Source organism: Triturus cristatus, chromosome 4_1 (assembly GCF_964204655.1).
Source record: "Triturus cristatus chromosome 4_1, aTriCri1.1, whole genome shotgun sequence".
Taxonomy (NCBI): Eukaryota; Metazoa; Chordata; class Amphibia; order Caudata; family Salamandridae; genus Triturus; species Triturus cristatus.
The window spans coordinates 425,503,337-425,524,843 of record NC_140585.1 but is presented as its reverse complement, the minus strand read 5'-3'; the positions used below and the strand labels follow the sequence as shown (position 1 = coordinate 425,524,843).

General features: G+C 40.0%; 1 protein-coding gene across 2 annotated transcripts in view; it reads right to left on the bottom strand.

The window, feature by feature from the left end:
• ABTB3 (ankyrin repeat and BTB domain containing 3) overlaps positions 1-21,507 on the bottom strand; it is a 677,712-nt gene that overhangs the window by 72,948 nt on the left and 583,257 nt on the right. For both annotated transcript variants that reach the window (XM_085652553.1, XM_085652554.1), the window contains 2 exons: positions 10,246-10,339; positions 10,017-10,152 (listed from right to left, as the gene is read on the bottom strand). In XM_085652553.1, coding sequence (XP_085508679.1) covers positions 10,017-10,152; positions 10,246-10,339 — 230 coding nt within the window. The remainder of the gene's footprint in view (positions 1-10,016; positions 10,153-10,245; positions 10,340-21,507) is intronic.

Here is a 21,507-nt window from a genome sequence, read left to right as displayed (position 1 = left end):
GGCGTGAGTAATCTCAATATAACACACTCCATTATGTCTAATTGCTGGAATGATTCCCCTCTACCATGCATCTGATTATTTCTGTTACTGCCCACTGGCGGCCGTCCAAACAGTAAAGCTGCCTTTATTGGTGCCCATTAGCCTGAGAAGTGTTCCCAGTCTGCCCATAATGCACTTTTACAGCTTTGCTGCAGAAAGAGAGCTAAATGAATAGACTGCAGCGCCATTAAAGAGTTCTATAGTCTGGCAAGTGATCAGTGCGCCAAAACAGATTGTGCCAGCTGTGTGACGAACTGAAAGCATGTTGTCTTGTATAAAAAGGTGAAAAATAGCACCCAAGCAGATGTCATCTGGGATGTGGACATGGACCCGTAGCCTGTGTAAAGATCCTAAGTACATATTATTGTCATAGGCAAAAAGGGCCCAATTAACAAAGACATTTAGTAACTTCCCACCATTGGATGATTCCTATTTTTAGAGCAAATGTCAATAGTTCTTGGAATTCACACAAAATTCTAGGGCTGCTGCTTAGATGCTAGACAGGCGTAGAACCCAGGGCAACCGAGTTAAATATTCACTTGTTAAAGAAAATGTAACAAGTGAATGTTTATTAAAGGGTGCTTGTAATGCATAAGTGAAGTTGCACATATTAATTCTGTTTTCTTCACAAGGATACATTTTCTGCATGAAGATCCCTGCTTTTAAAACACCACAGGTTTTGGAGGTGTTCCACCCTATTCCTGCAGTAAAAAGTGATTTACTCCTGCCCTTGTCAGGAGTTCATCTGGGACCATTTGTAGGATGGTAAACTACATTTTCAAATTCTGCAAATACCCACTGACTTGCTTGCTTGTAAGGTATTCAATAGATAGCAGGTGGACTCGCCTAGGGATGGCAAACACCCACTCATATGGGCCTTCTGACTTACAGATACAATTACTTAATATTGGTTTAACTGTACATGTGAATACATGAGTTGTCGACTGCATAGTCCTGTTTTGTGAGTCACCAAGTTGAATTTGCAAGAAAGGCATGCCCTGTTGCACACAGCTGCACAATCATGTGAAAAACTATTTGCTAAACTATGGAATGCCTAGGGCCTGACCTCCCGCATAGCCAAAACATTGTAGCTTCTAGAAGTAAGGAAGTTTCTATGAGGACTCTGAAGTTTACCCTTATTAGGTTGTCAAAGCAGTAAGGACTGCCTCAGAGGAAAGCTCCTGATACACATGATACAGGGACCGCAACACCAAACAGTAGTTCAGTTCTGAAATGGACAAGATACAATTCCCAAGCCAGTTTAATTCTAAAGAAAATATTTTAATGGTTGAATTGACACAAAAAGAAAGTTCATCTGACATAGGGACAAGAGCTTTTAACAAACTTTTTGGATCCTGTATCAGTTAGATGCAGTCTTTGGGAGAAAACGTTTCAATACACTAATGACCTGGGTGTGATTCAGAAACGCGGGTAGTAGTGGGCAGCAGAGTATTCCTATTTATACTGAAGTCAGCAAATATCAGAGAAAATATGTTTTTAAAGACCAACATTTTTGTTAAACTATTCGTTTAAAAAAAATGTTGGTCTTAAAAAACATATTTTCACTCACTCGCAACAAATATTCTTGTTTAAAATGAGGGAGTTTGCCGAAAGAAAATGCCCAGATCTTCACAACTGGCTTGGTACCAATTTCTCTGCATTGTTGAAAGTACCCTAAATTCCCAGGGAATGGATTTTGCTTAGCAGAATAAGGGTTCGACGACCTGCCACATATCCAGTTACAAACATTTTTGCTGGGTTTGTTTAAGGGAGATGTAGCCACCTTTCCCCACAGGAAACAAGTTAGAAGCTAGAAAAATACCGTAAAAACCTTTCAACGGGTAAGAAGGAACTCTGCCGGGCATACCACCTTCCGTTTCCTGTTTTTTCTGTCCAAAGCAGCTGTAAGCCTTCAGGGTGGTCTCAACAGTGTTAATGAGGTGAAACCAAATTGTAATTGGTGTATCTTCCTAGGTAGACCTAATTGAAAATCAAATACACTCCCTTCTTAGCTTTTGCAAAAATCTTACCCAGTCCCTGCCCGAATGTGAGCCTTCTGGTAAATGTAAGCCCAGGATGCTTTGTTCTCCGGTGTCACAAAATGCCAGAACAGATTTTTTTGTAGGATTTCCTCTCTCAGTCTCACCTAATGTCTCACAAAGACCATCTCCTCAGACCTTCTAGAATAAAGGCAGAATCCGCAATCTTCTATGCACATCTGCTATCCCAACCTGGTGAGGTCGGCCATTTCAGGGTTGGGAAGTCCCTGCTCGTCAAAGCAGGCAAACGTCATCAGCTTCCCTTGACAATTAATGCTAAAACAGAAGAACTAGGAAAGGAAGAAAGGTGGTTTAGGAAGAGATGTTGTCGTGGGAGTGGGTCACTTCTTCGAGGAGGGAATGTGGTATGAAAAAAATCAATTAACATGTAAGCCGCGGGGGCTCAATGGCAGAAAAGGGATAACTGCCACCAGCACTTCAAAGGTAAAAATGTGACAAAGGATTAAAATCAACTTTGTGGCACAAATCCATGCTGACTAATGATTTATATATTCTTTAATTTCTGATATAATATGAGCATGACTTTTCAATCTCTGTCCTGCCAGAAGAGATAGAGAAATAGATTTTGGCAACTGTGGACGTTTAAAAGCCTGCACCCTGGCTGCAGATCCTCTGACATCATATATAAGTGTGTGCGTAGTTTACATGTTGGATCTATACACTAAGCAGCTGGGGACAACTCGGACACTGCACAGCTACTTCGAAGCTGTTTGATATAGCAAACTAATTGCAAATATGGGTTCAGCTTTTAATGTTAGATATCTTGCATGGAGAGTGCTGGACCTGCCATCCATGGCATGGTTTTTCTCTAACATTTTGCCTTCAGACGTCCTGTTTTTGCTGGCCTTAGGATCTTTACACACTTTACCACTGCTAACCAGTATTAAAGTACTTGAGTTCTAACCTTAAAACATATTAGATTGGCTTATACCCAATTAGCATATTTAATTTAAATGTCAGTCCCTAGTAAAGTGGCACTACTGGTGCCCAGGGCCTGTAAATGAAATGCTACTGGTGGGTCTGCAGCCCTGATTCTGCCACCCACTTAAGCAGTTTTTTAAAAATATGTCTTGGGCCTGCCATCGTGCAGTTTTTAAACTGCCATTTTGACCTGGCAAAGTAAGCCTTTTGGTAGGGAAAACCCACCTTTCAAATACATATAAGTCAACCCTAGGGTAGGTCCTTAACAGCCTATAGGGCAAGGTGCAATGTATTTACAAAGTAGGACATGTACTTCTAGGTTTTCCAACTCTTAAATTCATTTTTCACTTCTGCAAGGCTTACCTAAATTAGAGGTACATTATAACATTTAATAAGTGTAATTCTCAAATGGGAAAAGGTAACCAGTTCATGTTTGGTGTCTCTAGAATTGTAATTTAAAATCCTAACTTATGGTAAAGTCAGAGTTTAAATTATAATTAAAAAAATGACACTTTTAGAAAGTTGGCATTTTCTTGCCTTAGCTATCTGGTACCTGCAGCCTGTCTCTGGGTCACATGACTGGGTGTAGTTCACAATTAGGCTTTGTGTGTGCCTCCTATACAGCCACACACAATGGGGAACTTAGGTGTGACTAGATGGGCAATCACTGGCAGCATGGGAGTGAGGAGCTGGGCCCAGCCCCACTTACACTTGAGTATGCTGTATACTGTCTCCACACACAAAGGGCTGCATACCCCCTGGAGTTAGTCTGAAAGAGGGCTAGGAATTCAGGGCACCTGTGAACTTCGAAGGCAGGCATCTAGAAGCTTCTCCCCACTTCAGTGGCACAACTGGGTATAAATACTGGACCACAGACACCAAATCTTCAGTTAGTTCAGGTTAGTCCAACTGAGAATTGTACCTTATGTCCTGGAAGAAAGGCGTTGCATCACACTGTGTCGGTTCTGGTGATGGTCTGCAAAGTGAAGTCCTGCATCGAGTTGTGTCACACTGCATCAGTTCCGATAAGGCTGCAGATCAGGAGCTGCGATACCGGTCCTGAGTCAAGTTGCGTCACACTGCATTGGTTACAATGAGGCTGGTGATCAGCAGGTGCAAGTCGCGGCAATGTGAGGTCCTGCATTGGATTGTGTCACGCTACATCAGATTTGGAGGGACCCACAGTTAGGCATGGAGGAGTGCACTCTGATGCCAGTCAAGTGTTCAGGACCTGGGAGGCAACTCTAGGACATAAGCACTCACTCCAGGCAGCAGGGCTCATGGAGGACCAGTTGTAGGTCTAGGCAGGTCCTGTTTCAGCAGGTCACTTGGGCAATCGGGGAGGCCTCTGGAGCTTGTTGTATCCCTATTGCTCCAAACAGGAGGTTAGCAAACTGACCTTCAGATTCCCTCAGATTAGTTTGGGATGAAGGGAGAAAGACCAGACTTCCTTGTCAGAGACCAGGGCAGGCCTTAAGCAGCAGGGCAGTCCTCTGGGGTAAAAAGCACACAGACAGAAGACCCTAACTGGTTACGGCAAGAAAATGGTAACTTTCTACAAAGCTGCATTTTCAGAATTTTGATCTAAACGCTGACTTCAACATTAAAGAGGATTTTAATTACAATTATTGCAGCCCAAAGTTGACATCTCTTTCTATTCCCAATCAAAAGACAACACTTATTAAATGTAATTAGATAACCCAATGTTATCCAATGTGAGAGATAGTTCTGAAAGCAAACTTAGGGTTTTTTCACTACCATGACACTTAAAATGTAAAAACATATGTCCTACTTCTTAAATACAATGAACCCTGCCCTATGAGCTATTTAGGGATTACATTAGGGGTGACTTATATGTGTTAAACAAGAAAGTTTTGAGCCTGGCAAAATGTAAAATTGGCAGTTTTAAAACTGCACTATAGGCTGCAATGGCAGACATGAGATGTTTTAAATGGCTTCTTAAGTGTTTCGCACAATGAGTGCTGGAAGGCCACTAATAGCAATTAATTTACAGGCCCTCTGTACATATAGCACCATATATCACTGACGTATAAGTAAATTACATGTGCCAATTAGGTGTAAGCCAATAGTACAATGTTTAAAGTAGATAGCACAAGTGCTTTAGCACTGGTTAGCAGTAGTAAACCGCGCAGAGTCCTAATGCCAACACAGAAAAAATTCAGAAAACAGGAGGTATGAAGGAAGGCAAAATGTTTGAGGGAAGAAAATAGAAAGGATGACAAATCTAACAGGGTCCCATACACATTCTTGATGGGAGAACAATTAACAGCCCCAGACAGCTGGAACTCATAAAAAGGCCTCAGAAACAATTTCCTAAAAGTGCATTTCCAGAAATACAACTATTTAAAAACCATATAAGAGGATTTTAAAAACAGTTTATTTCGATGTAAACAGCATATTTCTATTTGCTCTCAATTTGAAGTTACCACTTATTATTTGCACATAGTAATAAGGTAACGTAGTGCAAGCCTTTGGGGGGGTAGGTCTTGAACAGCGAAAACAGCTTTAGGACACATGTCCTATGTTTTTTTAAACCATGCATCCTCCCCTATAAGCTTTTAGTTGCCTACCTTAGGGTTGACTTAGAGGTATTAAAAAGGAAAGTTTAGGCCTGGAAAAGGTTATTTTCCCAGGCCAAAATGAAAGTTTAAAACTGCACTACAGGCTGCAGTGGCAGGATTTAGTCATGTTTTAAAAGGCTACTTTAGTGGGTGGCACAATGAGTGCTACTGTGCACTAGTCACATTTAATTTACAGACCTTGGGTATAGGTAGTGTCAATTACTAGGGACTTACAGGTACATTTAAATGTGCCAGTTAGGTGCAGTTCGATGTCACCATGTTTTAAGGAAAGAGTACTATCACTGTACCACTGGTTAGCAGGGTTGAAGTCTCAATGCCAACAAAAACGAGTTCAGCAAAAATTAGGGAGTGAAGGCAAATAGTTTGGGGGAAACCACCCCAAGGATGTCAGATCTAGCACTCTAATTTCAAGTGAACTTTGTTGAATACTGCTCCAGGCTTGCCCTGTAGTAAGATTTTGGGTTCAAATAAAGAGACAACCTCCCAGGGTAGTAATATTGACTGGGCATAGACACGAAAAGTATCTGCTCAACAAGAGGACCTTGGCGACTGTGAAACTTGAATTTTCCCATTTCGAGCTTTTCTTTCAAAAACCAACGGCTTGAACAGAGAAGTACGCCAGACACAGTCTGCAACTTTGGCAAGCAGGAGGAGTTTGACTTCCAATTCAGAGACTGAGTCAGAAGGTAAAATATTTTACTGGGACTGCTAGCTTGAGGTATCTGACCTCCTATCCATCAACGTAGTCCTTAAATGTGCGCCTGGATCCTGGTCCACTACGAACAGTGACTTTTTATTGGTGCGCTGCTATTTCTTGGCTTCTTTTTGCCGTACAATTTTAAACATTTGTGTCTCTGGTACCCCTTATTAGTTTTTAGTTGTTTTGGTATCGTTTTTGTTCCCGAGTGTTTCTCTATTTTTAGAAATTAGTTGTGGGGTTTTTACTGTGTCGTCTTTTCACTTTTACTTTTATTTGGCACTGCTAACTACATTATTCACTTTTCCCTAACAGCTACATACTTAATGCACTTTTGCTTAAGTTAAGCCTGTCTGCTTGGTACCATAGTTACCAGGATTGAGCCCAGGTTTATGAATTACACTTCTGTGTTGGACCCAACAGGATTTCTGAATTTACTGCTTGGGGAGGACACACATTCTCCTGAAATATTAACCCATTTTCTTACAGTATAGCATCATATTTTATTTTGTACTGCTGTACACAGCGTGATAGCATTTCATGCTTGGACTTAATGTTAGCACATATTACTTTTGCACTGCACAAAGTATGCTAATACTCACACCAGGAGCACTGTATTCCATATGATGTTACATAAATCAGCCAATAACGTTTTTGGGATGTCCAACTTGGTATAGCCATGGACTTGCATTATTATCTGGAAATCAAAAGCTTCTAATAATACAGGAGAAGACAGTGTTTGTGGCACTTCCTGCTCTTGTATGGAATTAGAATTTGTTTTGTAATATAGGTAAAAGCCTGCCTATTCTGCCTATTCCATAAATTTTATGAAGACCCGCCGTGCTTATTTTCTTAATCATAGGAACAGAATGTTTGAAGACTGAGCCCAAGAAGACAGCAGTCTTTTTGTTAAATTTTATTTCCATATTTAACTGAATGTGATAAAACTATTACTTCCAATTTTGCCTGTTTTAAGTTCAGTGAAACCAAATGGCATGATTACTTTACTTATAGTCCCAATGCTTCATTTGAGGAATGCTGTATACAATGAGCTTTCAGTGATGTCAGTGTAGTCATTGCTAATGGAATAATTGCTTTACTGAAAAATGAATTGTTTCATCTGAGTGAACCTATAAAGGATGAGCTTCCACTGGTATCAGTATAGTCAATATACCATTGCTTATATTCCTGTTCTTTTTATATTTTACTTTAGATAATTATTTCTAGAAAACGGGAGTTAACATGAGAAGAAAGATAGCATATACTTACATTTATTGTTGCATACATTCCATCTTTCTGATTGAGGTTTCAGTTAATGAATGCATGAATTATTATATATTATAATACTCATTCGGAATAATTACACATGAATTAGTTGCTGCAATGTATTCATTTAGAAAATCGATCTATTTTCTTGACTCAAGCTGAAATCAGTCCCAGGATTGCAGATGTTTGAGAAACGTACAGAGAAAACAGATGGGGAAGCAATCCTAAAATATATTTGATTTTTCACAGGTCTATTTTCAGGAGAACTTTGTTAACGTAGGAACAATGGCTCAATTCCCAATCCATAGAGGTATACAGGTTTAAAAAAGAGTAACTTTTACTCACTCATGACTGCGTTGTGTTCGCAAGAAGGCAAACCATAGAGAAAGTGCATATATGCTTAGTTCTTACTAAACCAACACAACAACACTAAAATAAGAAATATAGAACCTAAAAGTCTAAAACCAGTGTAGAAATATTTAATATTAAAATTGTACAAATATCAAGCAAATCCGAAAAAGGGATTAATAATTTATCTGCAAATGAAAAATGGCAGGAATAAACAATAAATGGTAAAAAGAGGCTACAATAACAATTAGAAAAGACAAAAATCATGACTAGCATAGAAGAAAATACCTTTTCAGGGTGTTGCTTTAGTTTTGCAGTACCAAGAGCAAAAACATACATTCTTAAAGTATCAGCAATTTAAAATCAACTGTACAGATCATAGAATTAAAATGAGGCATAATTAGTCATAATCAAAAATATCACAATTTTACCTTAAAATTATACTTCTGACAATTAATAGCACACATATAAATTTACAATGAAAAAGCACAAACAATGAACAATATCCATAATGTTAATTCATGGTAAACATATTAAGTTAGAAACGAATCCGAAAAATGAGAAATGTTGAAAACACGAAAGATGATGAAAAAGTAAAAAAAATAGATTTTCATGAATAGTGACATAGGTAATCCTTGTACCTGACATTTGAGAATCTGCCTTAGGAAACAATTAAGGAGCATGCCCGCAATAAGACTCCCAAGAGGTTTAATGTAATCCAAGCACATGGGCCAAAGACACACACTATGAACTTCAACTGAAGTCCATATCTCATATATGAAATTCAAAAAATTACCGCTTTCAAGCCAAAATGTGCAGCACTGTTCTGAGGTGTAATAAAATGCAGTTGGAAATATAGGTCTGTAGGGGCAAATTACAAGGAATCCAAGGACAAAATGCATCTCTGATGTTTTATTGTTTGTTAAAATCGAAAGCGAAAAATAGATTTAGAATCATGTTTTTAATTCTTTGCTACAGTGGTGTGAGTGTGCCATTCATTTTCATCTCTGATCGATTATAAAACCATGTGCTTGTTTGTAAAATCGTTTTATTTTATTTCGCAGTACCTTTACGGTGACATTTCCGAATTCAAACAATTAATTAATAGGAGAAGACACTCCAGTAAAGCCTTTATTTTTGCAAGGAGTTATCAAAAGCTCAAGGTTTCTGTTTCTTTGTTTCTTATTTTCAAGATAGGTGAGAGTAGCAGAGAAATAGCTTAGAAAAGGACTTGAAGTCTGTTAATAAAATACATTAGCTGTAAATGTTGTGAATAAGGGCAAGCTGAATTAGTTTTTTAGTGCTTGATTGACAATTGCGGCTTCACTTGAGGAGCTTTTCAGAAAATCAGATAGAGTTTAATTGTGTCTTGCTCTGGAGATTGCTCCCTGTAGTGGACTTTTTTTTAAACTAATTGTGCAGTACTGTACAATATAACATAAGCGTGTAAGCACTCTAAAATAACAGTGCATGGTGGACTATCTGCATGGATTATTTTAGATAGGACATGCTATGTTTCCATGTCTCAGAAGCATGGACAGTGATACCTGTTTTATTGGAAGGTATACTAATTTTTCACTGTAAAACACGGTCTATGCTCATTGGCATGCAGTCCATAACACATTGGCCTTTGCTTCATGAACAATGCTTGATTTATCACATCATCAAATATTTGAACTCCAGGACATCATTGGCAAGAGTTTGCAAAATAAGAAATGGGTTCAGGAAACTGACTACATTTCCTAAATGTGTTTCTAGGGGTAAGAGGACATTTACTGCCCTTCTGGGGTGTGCCTTGATCTATTCTCAAGGTGACTATATATGGCTGATTGTCTGAACATGAGTAATTTTAAAATGTTCTGCAGTGCATGGCTCATGAATCACTAGTTAGTTTGTAAAGCACATAAGAACACAGTGGAAAAGGGAGAGACATTTTTTATTTTTCTGCATACATCAGTCGAGGATTTCTTAGCCACAAATTCAAGTTTCTTACAGGCTATATGTAGGTAGTGCATAATTATTTACTTACTTATACAACAAATTGTAACTTGAATCCTTGATCTAATTAATATCCACACTCACCTGTGCCCATGTGCAGCAGCCTGGCTGAAGGAGTTCATATCACCCTGTGGAGCGGCAGAGATTCCGTTCCTGTACATTGTTCCTATCATGGGATCTGCTCCTCGCTCCAGCAACAAACTTACAAGTTCAAAATTACCTGAAATTGAACAGGCATTAAGACGTTATTGGAATTCATGTGCCACACTTGCAGAAGAGACAATGGAAGTGTGCTAACTAGTAAAGACCTTACCAGCAGCAGCAGCCAGTTGCAGGGGAGTTTCTGAGTAGTTTTCATCTCCATGTTCTAAGGAACCTTCCACGTTAGCTCCTGCATCCAGTAACAGCTGTGAAAAAGTGATTAGCCTTTAGATGTAGCCAAAACAATATTTAGAATTTTTAGGAGAAGGATAAGTTTCAAATATGTCTAATGAAGGCACATATATTTAAATTCAACCACATATGTTTCAGCACAAAATATAATAGATCTTTCTTCTGGCTTTGCTAGGGGAACTCTAACATCATCTTTGGCTTCTGTATGTCTTCAATTAATGTTCTTACAGCTCAGGATCACAAAGCACCTCACAACCTTTGAGAGATGGGAGACTCCTGTGGAGTTTGACATCCAAATTCTCTGGATTCTTTCCATCATTTCTTCAACACTTTTCTAGGAACCTGTGATAGCAACTTGAAACCCTGAGGAGTGAAGAGAGCATTGCAATTCGCAATTCCCAGTCAGGCTTTCAGTGAGAGAGGCATTAAGAGGTACAGCTCAAACAGGTAGCAACCAGAAACATATTCTTGCACTGGAGTTAGTGCATCGGAAACATGTAGAATTGAGGCATCTAAAGAAGGATGTATTTGACATATCTCTATCACCTGAGCCTAGGTATGGAATCATACAAATCAGAAGATAAATACACTTCTTATCATCAAACGTTCTAACTTGCTTCTATTTTATGGATTTGATCCATGCTTCTGCCTTTGCATGTGCAATGACTCTGATGAGCATCCTGCAGGTTAGAAATGGATTTGGACCCACCATCTGAAAGATTTAACATAGTTCAAGTTTCCCATCAAAATTTCACATATATGTTTCATTACGTGAATAAAGTAGATATTAGAAACAAGTTGACCTTGTATTGTCACAGTACTTCTGAGCTTGAGCCTGTTGAATAATGGTGCATTAATCAGAGCTAGTTAATTGATATCAGTTGTAGAAATCAGCCTTTAAGGCCCAGTTCATAAATAGTTTTTCTGTGACCAACATAGTCTTAAATCTCAAAATTCAGGAATAATCCATAACTTCATCTTGATTAAGACACAACTACTCACAAAAGTGTTGAACTGCAAAATAATAGTCTCCTCATAAGAAATGTGTTAAAGAGTCCCCTTTATCCTTGCCAACCACATCTCAACTGCTCAACTGTAAGTGTTCTACCCCAAAAGACTCCACAGTTTTGATAAAACTATAAATCTGGCATGCTGCCTATGACTGTGGCCCTTAGTTTATTGAACTGCGCTTTGACCTCCTGCCAGTATCTGGTGGCATGGGAAGCGATAGTTGATAGGGGGTGCCCCATGCAGACAATGACTGCAGCAGAATGTATTAACCTGCCACTTACAAAATACATCTTTGTGAATGAGTCCGTAAATGAGCACCCTTATGCCAAGTCAACTGGGGCCGGTAGGATCACTTGGCCTGTTTGTACTACACAGATTACTGTTTAATACCATTTCTGTTTGAGGAGAATGCATGGCCCTAGAGTATTGGCCGTTATATGATCTGTAAGATGTGTCATTTTAGAACTGGTTCATTAATACCTTGTTGATGACTTTAAACTGAAGATTTAAGACTGCATTGAAGTTTTAGGGATGAGGGTGTGATCTAGTACTTTTTTTGTAGTGCTTGACTTTCATAAGTAAATACTGTAACAAGGACATACTTTTCAGTCCCATTTGTGCCATAAGCACATACTCTTTTTGAGATTGTGTACTAGTGACAACAAATCCTTCAAACGAACACTTGTGTTTCATCCTTACATAACCTGATTTATCTTCAATGGTAGATACAGGAAAGTGACTCTACAGTTCATGGCTGCCAGAATTATTATATGTAACTTATAGGTACAATATTGTAGATCCTGCAGTAAGACTGCACTGACTGCCTTTTGATTCTTATATCAAGTTCAATGTATTGACTACAATTGAGCTTTGCTAGTCCATTAGGCATTCAAGAGCCTAGCATTAGTAAATTAACTCTAAGCCAATTCAGTCTAAATGAGCAGATTCTGCAAATCAGATTTGATTACTGTATCTACAGCTGTAGTAATGCTAAACAATCACTCTATTTCTACAGTTTGGGGTTTATTCACGTAAGTAAATTTACACATCAGTAAATAACCACATGTAAGTTTTATCCTACATTTTGTAGTAAATTTACTTCTTTTGGTCAATCACTTAGTATAAACTTACTACAAAGCGTAGATGTACATGTTCAGGGGGAGAAGCCAAATGTGAGAGTGTAAAGTTACTACTAGTAACATTTATAGGTGGGTGGAGTTGTCAGCTACTGGGGCAGACATCTCCCTATGGTAAAGAATACAGAAAATGTTAAACGTTTATTAAACTTGATAACAAATAGTACATTAATTGTATATATTTATTGTTCATGTAGAATATAATTAGAAATGCTACAGCACTATATATGCATATATATATATATATATATTCAGGCTCCAAGTCTCACCCTTGCTGCTGCACTCGGGGCGGGTGCTTTTCTTCCGCTTTCGTGAGGGTGAGATCACGTTGTTAAATTCAGGCTACAGATGCGGAGCACTCTCGGGACATTTCAAAGTTGATTTATTAGTGCAAATGCATTTCGGCGTCTCAGCCTTCCTCAGTGCATATCAACCAGCACTTAAACATGATGTGCTTTTAAATACATTAGAGATTGATCTCATTGGAGGGATGCAAATTCACAACAAGTGACGAAGGACTGGAACAGTTCAAGGTTCAAATGCCTTTTTACCTGGCTGCCATGTCTGTGTGTACTGGGTTAGATGAAAACAGATCGTTTTTGCTCTAAAAGAGTCTCAGTCTTTCATAGACGATTTTTGAAAGGCAAGATGCAGTTACACTCACATGATACATAGCTCAGCCAGCCCTTCGAGATTAGTCCGGTTGTGATACCTCCAAAAGTACGTGCCGTGATGTTGTTCAGGTCCCTCGCCCTGCCAGATCTTTCCTCTTTCTGGCAGGGCGAGGGACCTGAACAACATCACGGCACGTACTTTTGGAGGTATCACAACCGGACTAATCTCGAAGGGCTGGCTGAGCTATGTATCATGTGAGTGTAACTGCATCTTGCCTTTCAAAAATCGTCTATGAAAGACTGAGACTCTTTTAGAGCAAAAACGATCTGTTTTCATCTAACCCAGTACACACAGACATGGCAGCCAGGTAAAAAGGCATTTGAACCTTGAACTGTTCCAGTCCTTCGTCACTTGTTGTGAATTTGCATCCCTCCAATGAGATCAATCTCTAATGTATTTAAAAGCACATCATGTTTAAGTGCTGGTTGATATGCACTGAGGAAGGCTGAGACGCCGAAATGCATTTGCACTAATAAATCAACTTTGAAATGTCCCGAGAGTGCTCCGCATCTGTAGCCTGAATTTAACAACGTGATCTCACCCTCACGAAAGCGGAAGAAAAGCACCCGCCCCGAGTGCAGCAGCAAGGGTGAGACTTGGAGCCTGAATATTAATTCTGCCAGCACCGCCGAAAGAAAGAATGACACAGCATCCTACCAGCGCTGCTGACAATTATTTAATTGGAGGATTGAAGTAATACATACGGAAACCTGCAGGATGCCAAATCTTTCCTCTTTCTGGCAGGGCGAGGGACCTGAACAACATCACGGCACGTACTTTTGGAGGTATCACAACCGGACTAATCTCGAAGGGCTGGCTGAGCTATGTATCATGTGAGTGTAACTGCATCTTGCCTTTCAAAAATCGTCTATGAAAGACTGAGACTCTTTTAGAGCAAAAACGATCTGTTTTCATCTAACCCAGTACACACAGACATGGCAGCCAGGTAAAAAGGCATTTGAACCTTGAACTGTTCCAGTCCTTCGTCACTTGTTGTGAATTTGCATCCCTCCAATGAGATCAATCTCTAATGTATTTAAAAGCACATCATGTTTAAGTGCTGGTTGATATGCACTGAGGAAGGCTGAGACGCCGAAATGCATTTGCACTAATAAATCAACTTTGAAATGTCCCGAGAGTGCTCCGCATCTGTAGCCTGAATTTAACAACGTGATCTCACCCTCACGAAAGCGGAAGAAAAGCACCCGCCCCGAGTGCAGCAGCAAGGGTGAGACTTGGAGCCTGAATATTAATTCTGCCAGCACCGCCGAAAGAAAGAATGACACAGCATCCTACCAGCGCTGCTGACAATTATTTAATTGGAGGATTGAAGTAATACATACGGAAACCTGCAGGATGCCAAATCTTTCCTCTTTCTGGCAGGGCGAGGGACCTGAACAACATCACGGCACGTACTTTTGGAGGTATCACAACCGGACTAATCTCGAAGGGCTGGCTGAGCTATGTATCATGTGAGTGTAACTGCATCTTGCCTTTCAAAAATCGTCTATGAAAGACTGAGACTCTTTTAGAGCAAAAACGATCTGTTTTCATCTAACCCAGTACACACAGACATGGCAGCCAGGTAAAAAGGCATTTGAACCTTGAACTGTTCCAGTCCTTCGTCACTTGTTGTGAATTTGCATCCCTCCAATGAGATCAATCTCTAATGTATTTAAAAGCACATCATGTTTAAGTGCTGGTTGATATGCACTGAGGAAGGCTGAGACGCCGAAATGCATTTGCACTAATAAATCAACTTTGAAATGTCCCGAGAGTGCTCCGCATCTGTAGCCTGAATTTAACAACGTGATCTCACCCTCACGAAAGCGGAAGAAAAGCACCCGCCCCGAGTGCAGCAGCAAGGGTGAGACTTGGAGCCTGAATATTAATTCTGCCAGCACCGCCGAAAGAAAGAATGACACAGCATCCTACCAGCGCTGCTGACAATTATTTAATTGGAGGATTGAAGTAATACATACGGAAACCTGCAGGATGCCAAATCTTTCCTCTTTCTGGCAGGGCGAGGGACCTGAACAACATCACGGCACGTACTTTTGGAGGTATCACAACCGGACTAATCTCGAAGGGCTGGCTGAGCTATGTATCATGTGAGTGTAACTGCATCTTGCCTTTCAAAAATCGTCTATGAAAGACTGAGACTCTTTTAGAGCAAAAACGATCTGTTTTCATCTAACCCAGTACACACAGACATGGCAGCCAGGTAAAAAGGCATTTGAACCTTGAACTGTTCCAGTCCTTCGTCACTTGTTGTGAATTTGCATCCCTCCAATGAGATCAATCTCTAATGTATTTAAAAGCACATCATGTTTAAGTGCTGGTTGATATGCACTGAGGAAGGCTGAGACGCCGAAATGCATTTGCACTAATAAATCAACTTTGAAATGTCCCGAGAGTGCTCCGCATCTGTAGCCTGAATTTAACAACGTGATCTCACCCTCACGAAAGCGGAAGAAAAGCACCCGCCCCGAGTGCAGCAGCAAGGGTGAGACTTGGAGCCTGAATATTAATTCTGCCAGCACCGCCGAAAGAAAGAATGACACAGCATCCTACCAGCGCTGCTGACAATTATTTAATTGGAGGATTGAAGTAATACATACGGAAACCTGCAGGATGCCAAATCTTTCCTCTTTCTGGCAGGGCGAGGGACCTGAACAACATCACGGCACGTACTTTTGGAGGTATCACAACCGGACTAATCTCGAAGGGCTGGCTGAGCTATGTATCATGTGAGTGTAACTGCATCTTGCCTTTCAAAAATCGTCTATGAAAGACTGAGACTCTTTTAGAGCAAAAACGATCTGTTTTCATCTAACCCAGTACACACAGACATGGCAGCCAGGTAAAAAGGCATTTGAACCTTGAACTGTTCCAGTCCTTCGTCACTTGTTGTGAATTTGCATCCCTCCAATGAGATCAATCTCTAATGTATTTAAAAGCACATCATGTTTAAGTGCTGGTTGATATGCACTGAGGAAGGCTGAGACGCCGAAATGCATTTGCACTAATAAATCAACTTTGAAATGTCCCGAGAGTGCTCCGCATCTGTAGCCTGAATTTAACAACGTGATCTCACCCTCACGAAAGCGGAAGAAAAGCACCCGCCCCGAGTGCAGCAGCAAGGGTGAGACTTGGAGCCTGAATATTAATTCTGCCAGCACCGCCGAAAGAAAGAATGACACAGCATCCTACCAGCGCTGCTGACAATTATTTAATTGGAGGATTGAAGTAATACATACGGAAACCTGCAGGATGCCAAATCTTTCCTCTTTCTGGCAGGGCGAGGGACCTGAACAACATCACGGCACGTACTTTTGGAGGTATCACAACCGGACTAATCTCGAAGGGCTGGCTGAGCTATGTATCATGTGAGTGTAACTGCATCTTGCCTTTCAAAAATCGTCTATGAAAGACTGAGACTCTTTTAGAGCAAAAACGATCTGTTTTCATCTAACCCAGTACACACAGACATGGCAGCCAGGTAAAAAGGCATTTGAACCTTGAACTGTTCCAGTCCTTCGTCACTTGTTGTGAATTTGCATCCCTCCAATGAGATCAATCTCTAATGTATTTAAAAGCACATCATGTTTAAGTGCTGGTTGATATGCACTGAGGAAGGCTGAGACGCCGAAATGCATTTGCACTAATAAATCAACTTTGAAATGTCCCGAGAGTGCTCCGCATCTGTAGCCTGAATTTAACAACGTGATCTCACCCTCACGAAAGCGGAAGAAAAGCACCCGCCCCGAGTGCAGCAGCAAGGGTGAGACTTGGAGCCTGAATATTAATTCTGCCAGCACCGCCGAAAGAAAGAATGACACAGCATCCTACCAGCGCTGCTGACAATTATTTAATTGGAGGATTGAAGTAATACATACGGAAACCTGCAGGATGCCAAATCTTTCCTCTTTCTGGCAGGGCGAGGGACCTGAACAACATCACGGCACGTACTTTTGGAGGTATCACAACCGGACTAATCTCGAAGGGCTGGCTGAGCTATGTATCATGTGAGTGTAACTGCATCTTGCCTTTCAAAAATCGTCTATGAAAGACTGAGACTCTTTTAGAGCAAAAACGATCTGTTTTCATCTAACCCAGTACACACAGACATGGCAGCCAGGTAAAAAGGCATTTGAACCTTGAACTGTTCCAGTCCTTCGTCACTTGTTGTGAATTTGCATCCCTCCAATGAGATCAATCTCTAATGTATTTAAAAGCACATCATGTTTAAGTGCTGGTTGATATGCACTGAGGAAGGCTGAGACGCCGAAATGCATTTGCACTAATAAATCAACTTTGAAATGTCCCGAGAGTGCTCCGCATCTGTAGCCTGAATATATATATATATATATATATATTATCTACTGGCGGTCGCCAGTAGATAGTTATAGTTAGGACCGTGTTTCCATAGGAAATCTGAAAATTCTATTTTGAATAACTTTGGTGCCGGTTGACGAATCCTCGCGAACTTTTCAAAACTAATGGGGCGCTCCGCTCAGCTCCTACCCTGAAAGTCTCGGGGTGATTCGTCAAGCGGGGGCTGAGAAAAAAGGGGGGTCCCAAAACACGTTTTCCCCATGCATTTTCCCATAGGACCTTTAGTCGAAGGTACAGCCCGAACGGCTGAACAGAATTACTTGAAATTTGGCAAAGAGCTAGTCCTCAGGTCAGGCATGTGCATTTTGCATATATGGTGTCAATCTGTTCAGTAGTTCCTGAGAAAATTGCAGTTAAAAGTACATAAATATCTATAGGCGCGCACCGTGCGCGCACCATGCGCGCACGGTGCGCGCACCTTAACGTGCGCGAGCGTAATTCTGATTGGTGGTTACATGTCAGTCAACATTCGAATCGGTCGAAATCAGGAAGTGTCAGCCGCCATTTTGTGTGTTTTGTGTGTGACAGTGAAAAAGAAAGGTGGAGAACGTGAAAAGGGGGCAGGGTAGAGAGTTCCTGACGCCCTAGCCTTTGTCAGGGGGTCCTTGAAGGACCCCGAAGGGTGAAATTTATTATTATTTTTTTCAAAAAACCGCGGGGTGCCCGCACCGTGCGCGCACGGTTTAAAACCTTAAAAAAACAAAAACATTTTAAACGAGCCATTCCATATTACAGGATACAGTCAATCTATAACTATATACATAGGTAGCTTATTGTAAAATAAATATATAAAAAATATAATAAAACATAACTTAGCATTTAAAAAACCTTACAAATTCACTTAAACAACCATAGGTTTCACACACGTTATAGTTAGGAATTAGCATTTAAAAAAACCTTGCAAATTCACTTAAAAAACCATAGGTTTCACACATGTTATAGTTAGCTGGACATTTCACTCGTAAAAAATCATTGAAATTCCCCCGTTATAGTTAGTTCAGATAACTATAACTCGCGCGACCGCCACTCTATCACAAGGATGATGTCATCCGTGATGTCATGAGTGATGCCACTGACCATGTCATGAGTGATGTAATATGTGACGTCATCAGCAGTGCATTTCGGGCGCGCGAGTTATAGTTATCTGAACTAACTATAACGGGGGAATTTCAATGGTTTTTTACGAGTGAAATGTCCAGCTAACTATAACATGTGTGAAACCTATGGTTTTTTAAGTGAATATATATATATATATATATATGCTACATATATATATTAAATATTTATACTTTACAGTTGTGTTAAAAAAATTCCACCTAAAATAAAATGTGTATACATATTTAATACTTATTGTAAACTACAAAATGTTATGAATAGTATTAATTTCAATTAATTTAATTAAAAAAAATACAGTTACATGTATTTTTAGGTTACAAAAAGTTTTAAAACATTTTATCATAAAATATTTATTTTTTATTTATATAAATATATTTTAATATTAAAGTAAATGTATATTGTTGCAGTACCAGTAGGTTGGCCACGTGTTGTGCTAAACTTACTCTAGGTCTGAGCTTGAGTACATTTACAACTGTTTTGGGTAATTTTTGCTGTAATAACCTTAGAAGTGCAGTCTGTGAATAGCAGTATGCTTAATCTTTTGTGGGTGGGTGTCTCACCCTCCCTACACCCCTTCTTAAACCTTCCTAAATCCTTCCCATGTAGTAGTAAAGTACTGCTCAGTTTCTAGCCACTACCCTGGTGAGATGGTGATTTCCACCTATAAGTTTATGAACTGAGTTTTGTGGTACATAACTAGTAAGTACAACTGTAGTACAACTGTAGTACTACAAAATACAGATTGTGAATCAGGACCTATGTTGGTAAAACAGAACTCATAGAAAGAAATCCAAAGTCCAAATACTTCTCCTTGCCCACGGTATCACAAGCACTCACGAAAACCTCAGGGGTTCCTCAGTATGGATGCCGTGTGATGCAATGGAAGAACTGCACACATCAGCAGCTCACCAAAAACAACTGGTGTGTCGTGCACTCAACCAGCCTTCTAGACTTCTTTTAGCACAATCAAAAACCAGCCAAACCATGCTGGGAAAAATATATGATTCAATGCGATTGTAAACTCAGCATTCACACATTTTTTGTCACTCATTTCCTTTGTGGACATACAGTTGTTAGCTTGTTTCACTCATAGCAGCTGTAAAATGTAGGTCGATTTTAAGAAAATTCAGCCCTGCTGTGAAAATATATGACTGTTCGCACGCACTTTGGTGGCACAATATTGCAAACATCTGAAACACTCGCGTTATGGCTGTGCATGTAGCCAGCAAGTACAGAACACCTTACTTCTACAGCTGGATTTCTCAAAAGTGGCAAAACAACTCCCAACACCTCGTTGTGGTTGCATTTGTTAAATTTATGTACTGATTTTGATTCTTATTTTTATGATAGGGTTAGTCTGAAACACTGACTTTAGATCCTTAAATAAATAAATTAAATATGTGTTGACTGCTTTAACAGTAGATATTAATCATTCTCTAGTCATCTGCAGTAGCATGCTGTAAACAACAAAATTCCCTATAAACATACTTCTCGGCTTCCTAATATGCCGGGTGACTTGGGCAATGGTTGCCAGATTTAGCCCGAACATAGTATTTTGCATTGTTGTGTATATTTTTGAGAATGGTAAACATTATTGAGAACCAAGAATGTCCTTAAAATCATGCAAACAAGAAAAGCCACTAGCGCAGTGCAAAAACAATACTTAGATTGTTTTGAATGAATTGTGCTTGGAAAAAGACCATTTAAGTTTTAAAGAAGACGTGTATCTTATTATATTAAAATGGTCTTATTATATTGATAGTTGGAAGAAAAACTGCTCCTTGGACGCTTCCCAAGTCTTATTAGGGTCCTTGGGACGTTGTTCACAAATTTTAACAGCTTCATAAAGACCTCAGCAGCACAGGCGGCAATTTGGGAATACAGGTAGCGTATCCGATTATGTAGTTATTTTAGATGATGTCATTTTGAAACTATAGGGATTACAAAAACGCACTCATAGGAGTACAAGTCTTCAAATGGGCAGATAAAAAATTAAAAAATCTTTACAAAACGCAACAGGCATCCCATTCCAGGATTGCTAAAAAGCGCGTCACATGTGTTTTTGTAAAGGCTGCAATTTCCTAAGTGCAATTATAGTTTACATTAACGCGTTGTGCATATTTAGCTTGATGCAAATATGCACATTTTTCCCCCTGCTTTTTTTACTCCTGAGAGTGTCCGTTCCCCTTCCAGTCCTGGGAGCAGAGTTACCTCAGGCCTTTTCTGCAGTAGACTTTGATTGTTTCCAGTGTTGGAAAGGATTGGATAGAAGTTTGTGGATGGCTATGAGTTTAAGGGCGGTACAAACTGACATGGAAAGACTCCCACTTCAAAACGCCTTGCATGGTTTTCTGTAGAGCATAATTCTATGCATTTCTACCCCAAAACTGCAAAGTGGTATACTCATTTATGCATGAGAGGTATCCTTTTGTGGCTGATTGTGAAGAGTAATTAAAGCAATTTACGGGCATAAACATAGGTTTACCAACATACATGGTTGTGTGAATCAGGCCCTAGGTTCCTGGCCCATTTCTCCTTTTCTCCATAAAACTACAGATCATTGTGTAGCAGCAGACTAAGCAGGGGCGGTGGCCGCCGACCTAAAGTAGAGAGTCGGCGGGGGAAGGGGGTCTGGGGGTGGGTTAGGGGAATACAAATATGGGGGTGGGTTAGGGGAATACAAATAAATAAATAAATAAAGACTTATCTGCGCTAAAGCTGCCTCGCCTCTCCTCTCCAGCTCGCCTCCGACCTCCCAGAAGTCCATGAACCTCAGCACAAGCTTCCCACCCAATCCCGATACTGCGCTCATGCTAGCATGAGACAAGTGCATGGATTGGCCTGAG